Source organism: Parasteatoda tepidariorum, chromosome 1 (assembly GCF_982258835.1).
Source record: "Parasteatoda tepidariorum strain Cologne lab strain chromosome 1, Ptep-v5.0, whole genome shotgun sequence".
Classification (NCBI taxonomy): Eukaryota; Metazoa; Arthropoda; class Arachnida; order Araneae; family Theridiidae; genus Parasteatoda; species Parasteatoda tepidariorum.
Genome location: NC_141755.1, coordinates 119,561,938 through 119,582,939, shown reverse-complemented (window position 1 = coordinate 119,582,939; position 21,002 = coordinate 119,561,938). Strand labels below are relative to the sequence as shown.

The following is a 21,002-nucleotide window of genomic DNA, read 5'->3' as shown; positions in this document are numbered from 1 at the left end:
AATATTACATTTTAATGAAAACGTTGTTTTTCATAATTATTGCAAAGTGATCTAATAGTGATGTACTGCAATGAAAGAATGCAATTGATAGAATTTCCGCACCTGCTTGTTGAAACAAAATTTGTACTATTTTTGTATCGAAATTTGTTAGAGTTTTCATTTTCCCCTTACATTTTAAGATAAATGTATAGAGATAGGGACAATAAAAAAAAGGTAAAGCAAAAAAAAAATAAATAATAATTGACGTATGAATAGCTTTATGAAAAAATTAGTGGTTTATTATCCAGTGATTGGTGCAAAAAGATCTACAAGTTTAAATATTAATGAAATCTTTCCTTTAATATATGTGCTATTATTATGGAAAGATACATTTTAGAGTCCATGAGCTATGAATTTCTGAAAATTCTGGTACAATGCAAGATCATGTGGATTGGTCAAATAATTAGTGCAGTCTTAAAATTTTTTTAGATTGGCAGCCTTGGAAATGCATCCTGTAATGCTTATCATGCTTTAATAGCAATAACCTGTATTAAAATTGCTGGTAACAACATGGTGTGTAGCATTTTTAAAAATTGCTTTAAGGCTCTTTTTTCTTTGTGTGTTTTTAAAAAGTGCTTAATATTCCTTTTTTGGAAATGAGATTTTTTTTTACCATGTTGATTTTCACCATGTATTATGTAAAAGCATGCTTTTTCACATTGTTCTATTCAACATTTTTACATTTCATTCAACCACAATTCATTTTGGCGTACCGTCTGTCCACAGAGTATAACAGCGCCAATCATTTTATATGTTTGAAGTAATTGTAAGTCCACATGTATGTCTACTGAGGTGAATTCAGTTTGATTATTGCACTCTGTTGTGCAGCTCTGCTGCATTTTGCAAGATATTCTAAATTTCATTTTCTACCCTCTGATATTAAACCGAAAAGTCTCTGGATCATTTTATAAAGACTAATATAATTGAGAAAACAGTTCTTTGTCAGAAACTCTTTATTTTATCATGATCATGTAAAGTCTTTGAAAATTATTTTGCTTTTTGTTAGCATATACAGTGCTTAAAAATATTTTTTGAGTGCTTAATAAGTACTTTAAAGGTGTTTATTTTTTGTTGAAAGATTTGACTATACACCCTGTAACAACGTTATTGCATTTCAATTGCAGAGTGCATGTCACTTGTTGAATTCCCTGAACATGTTCAAGCTTTGTTGCAGTGTATGCAGGAACAAGAAGAGAGGGAAAGAAGACAAAGAGAATTAGATCGTTCGATGTGCAAAGTATGTTCATTTTTATTTAAAACATTCAATGTAACAATATTAAAAACATTCATTGAATCCATTTTTTCAAAAAATTTACAGATCAAGCTATTTTGCCAGTATCCCAGGGAGATGATCGAAATGAAATTGAAGGTTCATAAAGATTGTACTCTTGCTGAGGCCACTGCCACCGCCCACACTGTAAATATTTGCTTTATTTATGTATTTTCTGGTGAACAAAACGAATGAATGTGTGTGACCATAAATTCATAAAAATAAGTTTTTTAACAGCTCCCCTTACCAATTTTTTTGAAGCAAAGAAATAAACCCGTAATTTTTAATCCTTTGGTGTTTTCATAGTGCTAAAAATAACTTAAATTTTCGTACGTAAATTAAAACCATCTACGTAAATTCATCGAGCACCAAACACGTTTGCAGTCCCACAAACAGCAAAACTCCCCAAACAATAATTGCCAAACTTCCAATCACAGCAGATTATTATTATTTTTTGTTTTGCTTCCGGTCGAATAAAAATGTGATAAAACAAAACATATTGACGAATTTTGCTATGCCAGAGTTTACTCGCGATAATAAATATTTGCAATATAATTATTATCAGGCTATATATTAATATATATAGCCTGATTACCCGAGTTAACTCGGGATAATCAGGGAACCAGTTAATAGTGCTAAAAATTGACAGAAATATAAAAAGAGTATAAAGTACATTCAAAGCTGCCAACTGTAGTGGATTTACCAGTAGACTACTAGATTTTGCCAGTTTTTCTTGTTCTACTGGTTTAATAAAAATTCTCCTAGTTTTTGTACATTTTAGAAAATTTCCTAAGATAGTGTAAGCTCCCTAAAAAGTCTCAATTGAATTAGAAGTTTAGCACAGGTTATTACTTGCTTGAATATTTAAAAAAAATATTACCAATACATAATGAAGCGAGCCTTACTTATAGAAAACTTTTTTCTTATAAAATGTTCAGTTTATTTTCATTCAGAACTCCCTTTTTCAATTAATTAAAAAAATCTTAACTATATTTAAGAAATTAAATGCCCATTGTTATTCAAAATTATAAGTGAACATAATGCATTACTGTTTCAAGTATATTTAATGTCAATCATAACTGGAAAATATTGCAGTTTTTCTATTTTGATTATTATTATAAAAATCCCTAAACTTTCTTATGTGTAAAATATTTATAAAAAAAAAATCCTGAATGAAATAGAAATTATCGTTTGCTTAAATATTTAAATATGTATTGCTAATACATATTGAAGTAAGCCTCATTTTTTGTAATCAGTTTGAATTTTTTTTTTTTTGTTCTAAAATTTTCTGTTAATTTTTATTCAGTGTTATCCTTTTTGAGTTAATTAAAAAAAATTTAAACTATGAATAATAAATGTCTTGTCCATTGCTATCAAAAATGAGTTTTAAAAACACTTCAAGTTGAAGTTCATTTAATGTTAATCATGAGTGGAAAATAGTGCAGATCATTAATTGTTATTAGAGTGATAAAGATTTTGTATTTTGATGACAATGAAAGAAAATTCCCTTTTTGAAAAATATTTAGCATATTATGCAACAGTTATCATAATATTTATATTTCGTGAAACCTACTGGATTTTTTCCTATTCATGTTGACAGCTATGTACATTGTAAAATGTTTAACCACTAAAAAAGTTTCTCACTGAAATAATCAACTGTTTTTTATGTTTGTATTTATTACAGTAATCATACCCATGAATGAGCGTAGTGAATAGAGTATTCGATTTAACTCAGATGAGATTCTCTAATTTGTCATTCACTCTTAATATAATGCTTGGGGCAACATAAGTTTGTTGAGCAGTTAGGGGGTGACTTATTGCAAGATTATTACCACCTATTCTCCAATTTAAATTGTGATTGAGTTGTGCTCAGATTATCACCACGAAAAAATAAGTGCATTTCTAGTTCAAGTTCAACAACCGAAACCAATTTTAGGTATCACAATTCTTTTATGAGTTGTGCTGCTTACCATGACAATTTTATTAATTTTTAAAAATATATGTATGACAATGAGAAAACAGCAAAAAGTTACGAAAAAGATCTATGTAAACTGAAGGAAAAAAAATACTTTAAATAAAACTTTATTTATGCTTTATTCAAATTTTTTGCTTTAGTCAACAAAATTTTTTTTTTTACATACTAAATATGTTTTAGAAAAAATTTTGAGATGTACATTTCAATTACTTTTGATGCATAAATATTACGCAACATTTGAATTTTTTAGCACATGTATGAGCTGATGTTTTATTATAATCTAAATAAAGCTGTAATTTTAACTGGACTTGTTTCACCACTGGATACAATTAATTTTAACTGTTTAACTTTACAATTGATTTTAACTTTAAAAGTAATTTTAACTGTCCAAAACTGTAAAAAGTGGTTTTAAACTCTCGCGATTCGAATGATTTTTGTCAGAAATTGGAATGACTTTTTTCAATTCAGAGTAATTTGTTGCTAGATAGGAATCTGGGAATTTGAAATTCCTAAAATCTGAAAATCATTTAACATGAAATTCCTAAAAGTGTAATGTTTTTCCTAAAAATTGGTCTTGTTAAAAAATAAATTATTTAAAAGTCACTGACCTTATAATTAAAACCTCTGTGGTCAAAACTAATTTATCCTTAAATTTTAGAATTGAACGAGTCAATTGATACATTGAAAAAAAAATGTTTTTCTTTCATTACTTTAATTCTTTGCAAATCCTTTGCTGAAAACTTTTCTTAATATTTTTATAGATCATGGGACTGGAAGGGAATGTTCCACTGGATTGCTGTCGACTTGTCAAGTACGATGACTTCCACGACTCTTTGGAATGTTCGTTTGACAACTGTAATGACATGGCAATGGGCGACCTCCTTGGAGGTGTCAAATCAAACTATAAATTTGAACTATTTCTCGAAATAAAGAAGCCAAATGAAATTTTTCAGGAATATCGACCAGGGGGTACGCATCTTTTTTTCTGTATCTAAATACTATTAACTGCTCTCCACAGTAAAATAAACTTTCCTCTAATTTTCGTTTTTAGGTACTACTGTAAAAGTACATACAGTTGATCTGGAAAAGGAGGAAATTGCCATTCATCCAGTTACAATTCGAAGTCACCCTACAAACACTGTACAGGATTTAAAACTTCAGATTGCTAAGGTAACAGTTCTTACCAATCTAAGTACAGGTCAGCCTTAATTAAACTAGAGGAGTTTAAAGTCTGATGATGATGAAACTACTGCACCGAATTGAAGTTTGTCCTCCTTAAATTAAGTGCTTGTATGCTGTTTGCTTGTAAGCAACAAGTATTTTCAGTGATGTAATCAAGTTTCAAGTAACCTGCAGTGGTAGAATTATTAATTAGACATAGCGTTAGTGGTAGATAATTTTGTCACTGGTCAAAAAGACCAATAACCTATTTCTTGTCCAAACACACTTTTGCTGGTCTGTTTGTCTCTATTTGATTTTTTTTTTAAAAAATGTTTAATGTTATCAGTTACAATGAAATATGCTATGTTGTGACAAAAACACCCACCATAACCATCCTTTTACATTGTTTGCTGATTTGCAGGGTCACCGATGATTTATTTTAAAATTTATTCCAAGTCGAAATTTAGTTGTCCCATTAAAATAAACCACCGTTAAATTTAAACTCTGTCTTCCTTTTAGCATAAAAATCTACTTCTAATGGGTGATTGCTTAAGCGTTAGCTATGAAATGTAAAATTATATTAGCAAATGCGATGCCGATAATTAAATGCATTTAAAATATCAATTTTCTCTACTCTTGTCTATTTCATCCTTAAGATTAAGATTAAAGATATTTTATTTTTAAGCCTTACAATGTTATTTAAATCCTCTGTGGCTAAAAGAAAAATGAAATAATAATTTAAATTTGCATAGTCTAAACGTCTACCACTAATTTGGTCTTCCATCCAGCAATTTTCTCAGTATCAAGCTTTAAGCACTTCTACTTTGATTATGGCTACCCTGTACATGTTGCTGCTAGTAAATCATTTTGTCTTAAACACTTATGTTTTTGTGCAGGCACTTGATGTAAACTGCGAGATGAGATTAGTGTTGGAATTGTATGCAAATGACTACAAATTATTAGATGTTCCTACGAAGACTTTAAGCAGCGAAGGTCTCAGGAAAAGCAATAAAGTAGGCATTTAAATGAAATTCAAAAATATCTAACATTTTTATCTTCTAAAATATCTAGAATTGCAATTATATTACATCAATGCAATAGGGGTCTATTATCAGTTAGTAAAAAACTTTTGTCTGTATTATTGTTGCTAAAGGGTATTTCTTCAAAAAAATAAAATAAATAAGTAATAAATAAATTTGCCTAAAGTGCATTTAAAAGTAATGTATATAGGAGTATAAAAACATTCAATCTTGCTCTGAACAGATTTTTGGGGATCTACTCAATTTCAATAAATTCTGATGTTTATATTATTTATTCAAGAAAGTAATACCGTAATGGTATCCAAAAAACTGGGAAACTAGGAAAATGTTGCTCTGTTTTTTTTTTGCCATTTTAAGCTAAAACGATTGAGGCAAAATGTGAAAATTCCAGTCATCCTTAAAGTTGGTAGAGGGCATGGTAGGGAATTTTTTTTTCTGTCATGTGTTGAAAGAAAACTTAATGCTTCTTTTTTAACCTTGAAAGTTGACTATGGGTGGGGTTGGAGAACTTTACAAGTTAGACTTTGGAAGAAGAAAAAAAAATAAAGGAGTTTATGTTCACTAATTTATTTTATTTTAGAAAAATGAATCAAATCAGTGTAATAAGTTTGAACAGAAATATATATTTTATCTTTGTTAGTGCCCTATCTCTTACAATGTATATGTTAAGTTTAGTTTAATGAAAGTATAAGTTAAGTTAGTTTAATGAAATGTATATGTTAAGTATATCTTAAGTTTTGTCTTTACGTAACATGACAAATTAAGAAAACTGGAGTTAAAGTTTCAAATAGGTTATCCAATTTTCAAATATATATTTCAAATTTATTTATTTTTATTTTCTCTTAAGTTTAGTCCTCTTGTATTTCATTTCTTTCAAACCCAATTTATCACTATTTTGAATGTGTGTATTTTTTTCTGTTAATATATTTTTTTAATCTTTTAGTATTAGCAATTGATGAAATTAATATTAAAATTTTCCTTTATATTATTGTGTATGTGCATTTAAACTTATTAATTAAATACCAGCAGTTAGAGTTATAAGGATTTGTAACTTTTTCATTTGTTTGATTTAAGTAGATAATAAACTAATAATAAACACTGACTTATGAGTTAAAAGATCAGCTATGGTTTGTTATTGATTCTTTATTTTTTACGTGGAAAAAAAATCAGACAATTGCAATAATTATTTTCTATATGCTCAATTTTTTTCTTCTTATTTTGCGTACTGTTATTAGGTTTTTGCAGAGTTTAAAGATGCTGCAGATGCAGAAAAGCCATACAATGAATCCAAATTATTTAAAGTGCTTGATTCTCATGGTCACACTATTTGCATTCAAGTAACGCTTCCTAAAATTGATCAAGGTATTCTTATTTCCTTGTTCTTTTTTGTAAATTTTTAATTATATTTGTTTATTATATTGTACTACTGCAGTTTCTAGTTCTAAGCCTGAAAAAGTGAATTTAATTACATTTACTTTCCTATAAAAACATTGCCATTCATATTTGTATTAATTATCCATTTTCGTTAACCAAATCAGCCTCTGTTCCAACCAGTATAAATAATCATTACTGTACTTAATTTTAATTAAATTATGATTTCTGATTTTTCCCTTTATAATTCAAGATAGCTGCCTTTTTTTTTGTAATATTTGTTATTTGAGGTTCACTCTGTCATTTTATCTTTATATATTTTACAAAATTAAGTTACAGTTCTTTAATTATTTAATTAATCATTTGAGAAAATTAAATACATTATTTATAATGTTGTATTTGCACTTTTTAATAACTAAATAGGAATTCAGCAAAATGAATTTGCAGAAAAAGAACTTATCAAGAAATTTTTTGTTGCAAGTAGAATAATATTAATACAGTAGGGAACCTATTATATGGACCATCGCTATTCCGGATAACTGATTTTTCCGGTTTTCTGAATCGCTACAAAAAGTCGTTCTTTTTATTGTCAAACCCAACTAAAAAAATAAAAAATATTTGGAAATAATCTTAAAAAGAAGAAAAAACTATGAAGTAATACACTAATGATTATTTTCAAAGTGATGGTAAGGGAAACATCTTTCAAAAAATAAAGAAAAATCCTAAAATCTTATGAGGAAAAAAATTTTTTATTTTTTAAATTGGCAGGAAAATTTATGGAATTTCGTTCCGGTTTTTTAGTTTTCTGATTTCCGGATAACGGGTTCTGTACTGTATTCATATTACTGAAGATATTTTTATGCATGCTTTAATAAAATTACACCTATTTTTTATGATAATAAATCTGGGAGCATTTTAGTAAAATTATGGTGATGTTAATTTTTAAATTGAATATATGTTCTTTAATTAATGATCAGTCACCAATAAAAAAATAATTTAAATTTATGTTCCACAGCAGGCTTTTCAAAGCTTTGAGAAACCCTTAAAAAGTACTTTTCAAATTTCAAGTTACAAACTTGAAGTTCAAGTTACAAACTCTAGTTTTCAAACTTGAAGTTATATTCAAGCATGGCTCCTAGAAATGCTTGAAAATAACTTCAAGTTTTTGAAAAATAAAATGATAAATCTAAAACTGGAATTTTATTGTTAATTTTTAAAATTAAGCATTATTAATGTATGTCTAGTTTTCAGTGTTCTAAAATCATATAATTACAAGATTAATGGCACGTGTTACTGATATGTCTAGTTGAAACATTCTTACCTAAAGGATACAATTCACTTTTTAAAACTATGTACTGAATTTCGGAAAATTGGAAGTGAAATTTTGGAAATTCCAAAATAGAAATGTGAAAAAAGAAAATTTAAGCATTAAATTTGTACAGGGTTTAGAATTTAAATACTGAATAATTAAAAAAGAGAGAGAAACAGAAAGAGTAAATGAAAGTATCTTTGCATATAAATTATTTTTAAATTTCTAAGTAGCTGAAGCTTATTTAGCTATTTTTGATTGAGTTAGTATAATGTTTGAAAACGTAAAAACCTGATTATGGAAGTAAGGTTTATAAATTAAGTTCTTCAGTTGTAAACTTAAGTGAGCGTTTCCCCTTCCAATTTTACAAGTACTTGAAATAGGTAAATTGTCCTTAATTTTAAACATGAAGCATGACAGATAATGGATTATGCTTGTTTTTTTTTTTGTGCTATTTTGTAGGCACTGTAGATCGTTTAAAACTCTATGAAGACTATTCTGATGATGAAGGCAAATATGATTTAAGTAGTGAAGAAGATACAGGAGAAAATGGTTTGTTGATCTTGTTGTTTTTTTCCCTTACAATTTTATTCATATTTTCAAAGTTTGAACAAATGTTTATTATTAGTTCTTATGCTATCAAACATTTTCAAGGATGCCTACTATTTATGAAAAATGTTTAAGGTGCTTATTTTTGATTTCTGTTTTTAAAAGTTTCTGTTTTTCATTAAGTGTTTTTAGAAGGTGCTTAATTTTCTATTTTCCAATATGAGAAATTTTTTCTTCAACATGTAGATTTTCGCCACAAATTAGCAAAGAGCATGTTTTTCATATTGTTCATAGCGCATAGCGTCTTTAAAAGGTGCTTATTTTCGATTTTGGTTATTTAAAGCCCTTAAAGGGGCTTTTTTCATTGGGTCTTTTTAAAAAGTACTTAATTTTCCCTTTTCAAAAATGAGATTTTTTTTCGGTACCATGTCGATTTTCGCCACGTATTATGCAAAAGTGTGCTTTTCACATTGTTCTATTTAACGTTTTTGAAAGTCATTTCGGCGTACCGCCGGTCTATGGCGTATGAAGGTGCCAATTATTTTACATGTTTGATGAAATACTTGCGAGTCGGTATGTGCTTCTTCTGAGCTAGGTTTAGTGAGATTATTGCCTTCTCATGTACAACTATGCTGCATTTTGAGAGATATTCTGAATTTCAGACTTCATTTTCCACCCTCTGATATGAAACCGAAAAATCTCTCGATCATTCTATAACGGCTAATCTAATCAAGAAAAGAGTTCTTTGTCAGAAACTAGTTATTTTATCATGATCATCTAAAGCCTTTTAAAATTATTTTGCATTTTGTTAATGTATATAGTGCTTATAAATATTTTTTGAGTGCTTATTTTTGTTGAAAGATTTAGCTATGCACCCTATTATTCTATTCAACATTTTCACAATTCATTCAACCGCAATCCATTTCGGCTTAAAGTCAGTCCGTAGCATATGAAAACGGCAATTATTTTAAATGTTTTATTAAATATCTGTGGGTCCGCATGTGCGCATTCTGAGCTGGATTGAGTTCAGAAGATTTTTGCACTGTTATGTGCAACTGCATTTTATAAGCGATCCTTAATTCAGACTGCATTTTTCTGATATATTAATCTTGTGAATGCTTTGTTGAATATTCTTTTTTAAATAATAATTTAGAATTAAAATTCTTTTATCTAATTAAGTAAAGTAATTGTTAAATTAAAGAAATTGGAGCCACTCTGCATCGTATGCATTTAAAATGTGTGTAAATTGTTTTTTGGTGGCTGATATAATCATGTAAAGAGATCTTTGTCAGAAAATAGTTATTCTATCATGATCTTGTACAGTCTTTAAAAATATTTTACATTTTGTTAATATATATATGAAGAAAAAAGTTTGCATATCCAAATAATGATATTTGGTGCTTATAAGGTGCTTATATTAGCACCTTCTAAGCAGTGTTGAAAAATTTGACTGTGCACCCTTATTTATTTCACCAAAAATTGAAAAATTATATTTGCTATGACTCATTCAATTTAAACTTAATATATATTAATATATGCTCTCAATCATAACTTCTAATTATTTAAAAACAGCTACTTAAACAGGGTTCCCACGGCTCAGGGAGAACCTGCAACTGTCAGGGAATTTTATTTTAACTTCAAAAATCAGGGAAAGTTGCAAAAACCTGGAAAATAACAGTATTAAAATTGTCAGTAACAGTAATCAGTTATTGAGATTCGAGTTAAATAATTCTAACATATATTACAATTATTTGTTATAAAAATTTCACATTTTAGTCAAACTGAAATGTTTCTATCCTCATTTAATATTTTTTTTACTCAGAAAATCTAATATTTTGCATTACAAATAAAGGAATCAAAGTTTTCTAAGGGAAATATGGTCTCTATTTTCATTGAAATTTACCTGGTATAGCTGGAAAAGTCAAGGAATTTTTTTCTGTGAAATTGAGTGGGAACCCTGCTTAAACATTTAAGTTTTAATGAAGTTATATTGTTAAATTATAACTGCAGAACTTGGGGAGATTTTCTACTGCAGGTATCAAGTCTTCAAAATTTAAGCCGAAATCTAAAGTTTTCCTTCCTTTATAAATTGGTATGTGTATACAAAGCTAGTGCACCGTTTTGTTGGTACCTTTGAATAAGGATCATTGATTTCATGAGGACGTAATTCCCTTTTCTTTTTTCGCTCCTCCTGTGTTCCTTCTTCCTGTACCCTTTAGAATAAAGGAAGATATGTTACATTGAGTGCATGACGAATGGTACCTGGCCTCAAAGCTGCAAGTTTTGAAGAAAAAAAATTTCAATTTTACCCAGATTTATTTTGATTGTTAAAAAGTATCCAGAAAATGGATCATTCCACTGGAGAAATTTCCATATGTGGCATAATGTGCAAGAAAATAACTTCAACCCTTATTTTGTACTTTAACGTTAAATTTTTGAAGAAAGTTTTTGTTCAAATGTAAACTTTGTTAAAATTTATTTTGTTTCATTTTTATTTATTGATTTTTTATTTTTCCATGTTATTCAAAAGGAATATAGGGCATTGTTGAAAATTTATGTACAGTTTTGTGCAGATATTAAACACTTGTAGCATTAAATAGTCCTTTTTATAAACAATCAAATTTGTTAATTACAGGGTGTCTGCGCTCCTGGAAAGTCATGAAAAATCATGGAAAGTCACAAATTTTGGTATTGAACAAAATTTGTTATGAAGTCACGGATTTAAATTGATCTAATTTTTTTTTAAATGGAATTTTTTTGAATGGAAAAATCTAATTTTTTTAAAATGGAATTTACCCCCCCCCCTGACACACACACGCACCTCCAATTTAATGATGTTCCAAATATCTGAATAATTAGTAACAAAATCCCCACTCAGTCATATTTGATTAAAATATAAAATGTTTTTTATCATGTCTTTAAAAATTATGTTGTTCTTTAAAAAAATGAAAGAAAAAACATCACTTCTTGAGCGAATTACCTTTTTAAACTTCTGTGATTCCAGAATTTTTACTTTATTTTATCAATTATAAATTCTATCTGAAGCAAGCCAGTCATTGGCAAATTTTTTTTATTCTGAAATGAAAACAGAAAAATCAGGAGTATTTCTTTCCTTTTTGATAAACAAGAAAAGTGTCTTTAGAATATAATTCTGCAGAAAAAAAAGAAGAAAAAATTATTTGCTTTCATATTTTTTTCTGCTATTTTATTGCTTTAACTCTTTCATTACTCTGTTTTTTAAATTTAAAATCTATAAATATGAAGATGCAGAGTATAACAGTCTTGTTATACCTATCATGTCAATTAATATTATTATAATGCTTCTTTAAATTTTTTGTTGTATTTTTTTCGGAGAAAATAGTAACTTCATTAAGTCATGAAAAATTCTTGGAATTAATCATGGAAAGTCATGAATTTGAAATTCTAAAATATAGCAGATACCTTGTAATTAGTATTGGAATGTTTTGTGTCTTATTTATGTGTTGCTATGTTTTGTGCATTTAGCAATGAGTTTTATATTAATTTTATTGAAACTAATGAATTTTAGCTCAAGAAACTGCTGGAATTCGGAAAACTTTCTTGAGAAAAGATGTTTACTTCCAAAGACCATCGAAATCTCAGGCAACTTCCAAAAGCGATGTTTCTGGCTGCAGCATAGACTTCACCAAGGGTGAACCCATTCAAGTCCATGATGAAGGTCTGTAATTAGTGTTGGAATGTTTTTTGTCTTATTTATGTGTTACTATGTTTTGGCATTTAGCTGTGACTTTTACATTAATTTTATTAAAACCAATGAATTTTAGCTGAAGAAAGTGCAGAAAGCAAGAAAACGCTAGTTATCTCCCAATCGTTGAAAGCTCCGATAATTTCCAAAAGCAATGTTTCTGGCTACAGCTTCGACTTCACCAAAATGAGTGATCCCTTTCAAGACTGTGATGAAGGTCTCGGTGACAGCGAAACTGGGGACTCTACTTCGTGCCAGAGCAATCCAGCATTTCATAGTGATCAGTCAGAGGACAGTAGTCTCACTGACAGTGAACGGACTTTAGTCGGGGACGAAATGTCTCCGCGCAATAACTCTCCCGACATACCCAGTGCTGAAATGGAGCAAGATCTCGAACCTCCAGAAATTTCAAAGCCAGAGTGTGACTCGATATTATCGAACTCTGATTCCGGCTGCCGCCTCTACTCCTCTCAGGAGGAGGGGGGCAGCAGGAACATGTCTTCCCCAGAGGAGAATACTATCGAGGACTGTCGGTGCAGAAACGCTGAATCTTCAAATAGTGACGTAAAACACTGCTTCAGAGCTTATCCTCATACAGACTATGAAACTGGTGAAAAAAGTAAGTCTTCAATTTCTGCCATGATAAATGCATTTTTTAATGATACTATTTTAATTTTTCTTTCTAGTTGATAATTATTTATGAATTTAATTTAATTTTTTCCATATTTGTTTTTTATTTTCCTTTAGAGGCATTTTTTTGTGAATTTTCACTTTTTTTTTAAAATTCTAATTCTTTTCCTTAATTAATTTTGAATGATATTTTTCATTTTAAAATCATTTTACTCGTGAATAATTTTTTTCTTTTAAAATTAAGTCTAAAATTTGCATTAAATCTTGTTCTTTTAAACTTAAATTCTTCCCTATAACAAATCTTGTTGAGGAATTTAATATTGAATTGTAGGCTGAATCTTTCAATTGAAATATTAAAACACATTTTGTAATACAATGTAGTTCCAATATAAGATTGTGATTAAAAACTGATAAATTCCTGTTTATATTTATGAAGTAGTTACTGACATTTTATTCATAAGTTACATATTTATTTTTTTCATTAAATTTTAAAATATAAATTACAGTTTATAATGTTTCTAATAAAAATTTTTTTATAAAACTTAGAATCAAAAATATGTAAGGAATTTATTTTTCATGTTAAAGTCACTTTTTATGGATTTTAGAGGTTTTCTTTTCTGTTTATTTAGTTTTCTTTAGAGAAATTGATCCTCGAATTAGAATTTTTCTATTCATTCCCTCATTCTATGCAAATCAATTAAAATCCAAATGAAGATCCAAGTCCAATCAGAAATGTACAAAGATTAAATATGCCACTTGCATTTATGAGCCTGTGATCACCTGTCAAAGCATCTCATTTCATATTTGATTGATGGTGCAAGAATTTTTTATCCTCTTAAAATTTCAAAAATATGAGGTGCGTTTTTTGCGTAAAAGTGGCAACCAGGTTATTTTATAACCAAACATTGGTTACGTTATATTAGTTTTTTAGCCAACTCATCCACCCCGTGGCAGAATCGCAGCGACTCGGCGACATTGTCCCAGAATGTTAGAGTTTTTGCAGAAATATTTTTTATTTGGGAAGGGAAAAAATGTACTTTTCTTTTCTGCAGATATTGACGCATATTTGAATCATGCATTAAGATTTTTGACACTCTCAATTTACGCCGATAGCATCATAAATCGGTGTAATGTTTGGATTGTATTTTCAACAGTTATTGATATTGATATTTCACATAGTTTTTAAATATCTCAATACATTTCAAACAATATGGGAAATTCGAATTGTGCATTTCAGTATTTACATTTCAAGGCAATAATTCTATCGAATTTTTGGCTGTTATTGCTATTGATTTCTCCATACTTTTTAAATACGATATTTTTTATACCATATTATTTATTACAATAACCTAATTTTGAACCGAAACACGGATTCGAGGAGTTCGATTTGCGTAAATTCGTTGTCGATCTTTTTTTCGGCAATTACTGCTACGAATTTCATGAATTTTAAAAAATTTTTTATTGTGACGTTTATTTACAAAATCCGAAGAAGGAAATAATCTGTGCGTCCGTCCCCCCCCCCCAAAAAAAATGTGAGAATATCATCCATAATATTAGAATAAAAAATATATGTTCAATTAAAAAAATATGTTATAGTTTTTTTTTCTTTGTAAACTGTGCTTTTGTTATTTTAAATCAGTAACTTATAGGTCTGTTATTATTAAAAGTATCTTGCAGAAAGATATTGATTCCTTTGGGGTTTTGTCGCAGATAACTCGAAAAAATTCTGCCGCAGGGCTCATCGAAGTTATTCAAAAAAGAATATTTGATTGCAGGGGTGCTGCGCCATTTGCGACAAACTGAGACAAAACGGCATAACTGCTCCATTTTGAGACATTCAGCTCAGTTTCTGCCAAAGCTGCGCCATTCTGAGACAAAACGTCCAAAATTTGACAAACTGAATTCAGTTACAAATATTAATCCGCATCGCCGTGAGTCATTGGAGAGCATTTTGCCGTTCACGCCTCCTAAATACGTCATTTAAATGTCAGAAATTCCGTTTGGCAAATCAGCTATTGGAATGCATATAGAATATGCGTTTCGTGTCTACAATTGGATTATGTACAGCAGTGAGTAGCAATCAGTATCGTATGCACGTGATCTTGTAAAAAAAGAGGGTATTCTTCACTTATACTATTGGTTATTATCTTGCTTTTTTTTCTTAAGAAACTGTACAGTGCACATAATTATTCACGGAAGGAAAAATTCCGCGAAAAAGCGGAAATCCGTTTTTTTCTCCCAATTTTTAAAATTTCCGACCATGTTCCAAAAACTAAAATTTTTGGAGTCCAATTAGAAAAACCCAAGCCGCCGGAACGATAGTCGGATTACCGCGACTTCCGCTATAGAGTGAAAAGGAGTCTAGGCGTTTCGTTTCGACCGCCGATATTTGATTTTTTTTGTTTGGCTGATTTTCGGAATTTTAAATACTAGGAACTGCGCTGGAATATGCTAAAATCGCGATTTTTAATCAGACGATTTTAATATCAATCATCGATTTTCGTATTTAACTGATTTAAAACTTACGTGTTGCGATTTTTTTTACGCGATTTAAAAATCGTACTAGCAATTCCTATTCACTCAATTTAAAAATTCAATATCGCGATCTGTATTCTCACGAGTTTAAAATCCAACGTCGCGATTCGTATTCACTCATTTTTAATTCCAATATTGCGATTCGTTATCACGCAGTTGTAATATCAGATCTCGTTTTTCGTATTAGTACGCTATTTAAAAATTACTCATTGCGATTCCTATTCACGTGATCTAAAAATTATGCATCGTGATTCCTATTTACGCGATTTAAAAGTTCAATATCGCTATTTGTATTTTCGCGTTTTTAAAATCCAACAGCGCGATTCTTATTCACGTGATTTTAAAATTCAAAATCGTGATTCATATTCTCGCGATTTTAAAATCCAACTGCACGATTCATATTCACCCGATTTTAAAATCCAAAATCGTGATTCATGTTCACGCAATTTTAAAATCCAATATCGTGATTTGTGTTTTTAAAATCCAGCAGCGCGATTCATATTCACGTGATTATATAATCCAAAATCGTGATTCATATTCACGCGATTTTAAAATCCAATATCGTGATTTGTATTTTCGTGTTTTTAAAATCCAACAGCGCGATTCATATTCACATGATTTTATTATCCAAAATCGCGATCATATTCACGCGATTTTAAAATCCAACCGCACGATTCATATTCACGTGATTTTAAAATCTGATATAGTGATTCATATTCACTTGATTTTAAAATCAAAAATCGCGATTCATATTCACACGATTTTGAAATCCAATATCGCGATTCATATTCACGCGATTTTAAAATCCAAAATCGCTATTCACATTCACGCGATTTTAAAATCCGATATCGTGATTCATATTCACGCGATTTTAAAATCCAATATCGTGATTTGTATTTTCGTGTTTTTAAAATCCAACAGCGCGATTCATATTCACATGATTTTATTATCCAAAATTGCGATCATATTCACGCGATTTTAAAATCCAACCGCACGATTCATATTCACGTGATTTTAAAATCTGATATAGTGATTCATATTCACTTGATTTTAAAATCAAAAATCGCGATTCATATTCACACGATTTTGAAATCCAATATCGCGATTCATATTCACGCGATTTTAAAATCCAAAATCGCTATTCACATTCACGAGATTTTAAAATCCGATATCGTGATTCATATTCACGCGATTTTTAAATCCGCACTTTACACACTGGGCTTTCGTACTGTGGAATTGAAAAAAATAAACCTGTATCTTTTAGCACTGTTTCATTTTTTGTTAAGCTACAAACATAACCCTAGTGCCATATGGGCATTTTGAAAATGGTTAAGGAAAGCTGTCCTAAGACAGAAACTCTTCATTTTTTTTTTTCTGTTGGTCCTTCCACTCAATATAGACAGAAAAATGATTTTTATTTGTTTAGTCACAGCCTTTTTATATATGGTTTGCCAAATGGTCTTTCCTTGAATCCGAGCTTGGAAAAAGGGCAGCTGATGGAATCGGTGGAAATTGAAAACGATTAGCAGATAGAATTCTGGCATGTGGCACAAATATAACAGTTTATGCATTGTATGCGTAAAACAATGTAGAAGGGGATTTCGTCATTGCTATGGCTCAAAAGATTTTATGACAACTGCCAATATAGAAGTAAGACAAGATCATTAAACTCATAACTTTGGAACACAAAAACATTTTTCTTATAATAATAAGAAGAAACTTGATGTTTTGGACATTTATTCATCAAGCAGCAACGACTATGACAGTGGTAGAAACTTTCCAGTAATCGAGAATGATTTTTCTTACATTCAGTTTGATTCTATAATAGGTATTCTAAAAAAATCCAAATTTAGAAATGAAAGGAAATAGAATTTTCTATTAATTTGATGGCACAGTTGATGTTTATGAAAATAAAATAATATATCATAACATGTTTCAAATTGTTCAATTCTTGGCATAAAATATGTATGTCCACTATGTTACTTTAGTGTTTACTGACATGTATTTTTTACCTCAAAAAAGACAAAAACACTTTCATTAAAATAACAGGAAATATTTTAGTGTCTAATAGGTATCAGTAATGAATTCTATAAATTTCTCACAATGTGTTTTAATGAAATTATCCAAACTTTTAAGTTGTAAAAATATTAAAATATTAACACAGGGGTCATAATTTGCTTATTAAATGACAAATGTACCTGCTTAAATAATGATAAAATCTTCTATGTGTAGAAATGAACATTCACATCTTAGTGTTACCAGTGCAAAATTGCTTTTTTATTTTTCTATTAAAAAATTGGGTGATAATTTAAAATTTGGTAACACCGGTGATATTTTTCAGTCTATGTGTCTAAGTTTTAAAGTATAATGATTAATAATTTTTTTAAAAGTTCGCTGCTAAAGCTTGATTTTGATTTTTGAATAAGTAATTAACCACCTTAGATCCATTTTGGTTTTTTTAAAAAAAAAATTTCTATTTACTGTTTATCGAAAGTGATTGGTATTTTTGGAATGACCCATATATGTGTATATTGCATTCATGTATTTACTATGTTTTATTATTTTTTCAGTGCTTAGGGTTTATGCTGATAAAAGAATAACGCTCTTCAAAATGAAGAAAGAATTAGAAAAATTTATCGGTTTAAAGTCAAATTGTTTCAGAGTAAGTTTATAAAATAGCTTTTCTATTGTTTCATTTGAATAATTAACTGCTTCCAGGCCTCGTAGTTGTCTTATATTTTCTATATTTTTGAAAAAAGGCCATATGTTTTGCCTATGCTTTTTCCTTAAGATAAAGTTTTAGTTTCTGCATTTTTAAGACTTCCTTTAAATGTCGTGCAGCAGTAGAAATTTATTAATTCCCCAAAATGAGAAATGAAAAAGAAAAATACTACAACATTGCTAATTTTACTGGGGGAATACCTTTTATTGTAGATTAGGTATGAATTCATCCACTTCTAAATAAGAAGAAAGGTTTTGTTTTAATCTCCTGATCCAAATAGATTGCCTTTCACTCGGAAAATAGGCTGATATTTTACTTATTGGTTTCTATGGTTACAAAAGCGGTGTTTCTTCATGCAGATTTATTATTTTACTGTTTTTTATTATCTTTCTATTTTCAAGTGCAGTTCAACAATCAGTGAGTAGTTATCAATGATTATTTATCTTCGGGTGTTTTCATTTTTGAAATATTTTTCGATAACACAAATTTTTTTCTCTGCAAAATGCCTCCCCAAACAAAGTTTAATGATTGTTTAAATCAGAGGGATGATTCTGGAAAAGACTTGTGCTTGTTGTGAAAGCAGCTTTTTTTGTGGACAGGCTTCACTCAAACGATGTTTTTTCTTAACCAGAAGGATGCTTAACAATCTAAAAACCATGGCCATTATTTTACATATAACTTATTTTAATACCATGTTCAGTATTTCAATTTAATGTACTGTCTTACTAGCGCTCAAAACTCACATCCCGAAGTCATTCATGACTGCGGCCCCTTGAGAATGGGTGCTCATTTTTAAGCGTTCTAAACATGTAAACTTCTATGACCATTTTCAAATTTATTTTTTTTAAGCAAATGTTTCTTGCGCTAAAAAATAACCACCAATTCTTAAGATTTGCCCGGCGGGAATCGGGAAAACAAAAGTAATCTGACAAAAATGTAAAATTCCTAAAGAAAAATTTAAAATAAAAGTTAAAAACAGAATTAGAAAAAACCGTGGTTTCCGAAAGTGAAACAGAGAATGAATGCGTTGCCGGTGCAACAAAACAACCAAGCTTTAAAATTTTGATTAAAGAAACATGGTAGATAAGTCCATTATCAAAAATGTTGTAAATCATCTATTGCTGTACATCCTTGGAATCTTGAAATGAATTCAATGCTTTAACAAATTTGGTTTCATTGGGCAAGACAGACATGGTTTACAATTTTGATTAAAGGAGCATGGTAGATAAGTCCATTATCAAAAATGTTGTAAATCATCTATTGCTGTACATCCTTGGAATCTAGAAATGAATTCAATGCTTTATCAAATTTGGTTTCATCGGGCAAGACGGACATGGTTTACAATTTTGATTAAAGGAACATGGTAGATAAGTCCATTATCAAAAATGTGATAAATCATCTATTGCTGTACATCCTTGGAATCTTGAAATGAATTCAATGCTTTATCAAATTTGGTTTCATCAGGCAAGACAGACATGGCTTACAATTTTGATTAAAGGAACATGGTAGATAAGTTCATTATCAAAATTGTGATAAATCATCTATTGCTGCACATTCTTGGATTTCTGGACATAAATTCTTACCACCCCTGCCACATCAGCTCATCTTGATGCCAGGGAATCTTGTTTTATTCATAATGAAAACAGATTCCCTTGTTAACAACATGACTTCCTCAACAACTCTGGATAGTGCGTGGGAATACATTTTGCCCTGATATGCCTCTCTGGGCCATTGTCATTTGTCTAGTTTTGTTTTTTACCTTAATTTTTTATTTCAGTCTTGAGGGTACTGCTGTCTTACCAGTTTTATTTTGCACTTTTGTTTTCCTCATTCCCATTAGGAAAGTTTTGAGAATGGGCAAATCTCTCTGTGCGCTCGAATTATGTAAACTTTTATTACCATCTTCAAATTTTTTTTTGAAGCCGATGAATTTTTTATCAACAAGTATATTGTCTTGCATTTGGGTCCGGATCATTATTTTCATCACAATCTTATGTTTGTAGAAGTAAATATTTTATTTTAACAGGGTTCATGCACTCTTTAAAACATCAAGGGGACTGTGGATTCACTATTATAATTATGTAGTTATCTTTAACTATAAAATTAAAATTTCAAAAGATTTTGTCATCAGAAATTTTGCATGATTGAAATTGATCATTGAGTCATGCACTGAGAATAAACTTGATGAAGTACATTTAACTTCGTAGTTTTGCTGCCACCATTTCTGTTTTTTTAAAGACCTTCAGAGCTCTGTTTAAAAGGATTCTTATCGTTGCAGATATGTATATGCATTGACGGTGAGAATCGTGAAGTAAGTTTGTAATAAAACAAATTAAGCAATGAAATTATGGTAGCGATATATTGATAATACATGTAGGTGATCATAATTAAAGAATACATTGAGCAACATTTTTGAGAAAATCTGTTCAAAATATATAGAAACACCAGGATGCTATAAGCAAACATTCTTTATCCAAAGAAAACCGTGTAACTCACACATTTGGCAGAATAAAGCTATTTTTTAATTAATCGCTCAATACAATATTCTCAAACTTATATGTGTATCAATGTTTTTAAAATGCTAATTAACATTTACTAATATTTTTAGTTATAGGAAGAAGAAGTATGGATTATATAAAACTTTGTAAATGTGTATAAAAGTTTTAATCTCTTCCAG

The 21,002-nt window shown here is 29.4% G+C and overlaps 1 protein-coding gene across 3 annotated transcripts in view; it reads left to right on the top strand.

Moving 5' to 3' along the window:
- The window catches only part of Usp47 (ubiquitin specific protease 47), a 109,392-nt gene that overhangs the window by 62,940 nt on the left and 25,450 nt on the right, over nucleotides 1-21,002 (top strand). For all 3 annotated transcript variants that reach the window (XM_043052876.3, XM_043052877.3, XM_043052878.3), the window contains exons 18-27: nucleotides 1,164-1,276; nucleotides 1,358-1,456; nucleotides 4,046-4,253; nucleotides 4,336-4,454; nucleotides 5,342-5,458; nucleotides 6,721-6,847; nucleotides 8,628-8,717; nucleotides 12,262-12,411; nucleotides 12,518-13,057; nucleotides 18,174-18,265. In XM_043052876.3, coding sequence (XP_042908810.1) covers nucleotides 1,164-1,276; nucleotides 1,358-1,456; nucleotides 4,046-4,253; nucleotides 4,336-4,454; nucleotides 5,342-5,458; nucleotides 6,721-6,847; nucleotides 8,628-8,717; nucleotides 12,262-12,411; nucleotides 12,518-13,057; nucleotides 18,174-18,265 — 1,655 coding nt within the window. The remainder of the gene's footprint in view (nucleotides 1-1,163; nucleotides 1,277-1,357; nucleotides 1,457-4,045; nucleotides 4,254-4,335; nucleotides 4,455-5,341; nucleotides 5,459-6,720; nucleotides 6,848-8,627; nucleotides 8,718-12,261; nucleotides 12,412-12,517; nucleotides 13,058-18,173; nucleotides 18,266-21,002) is intronic.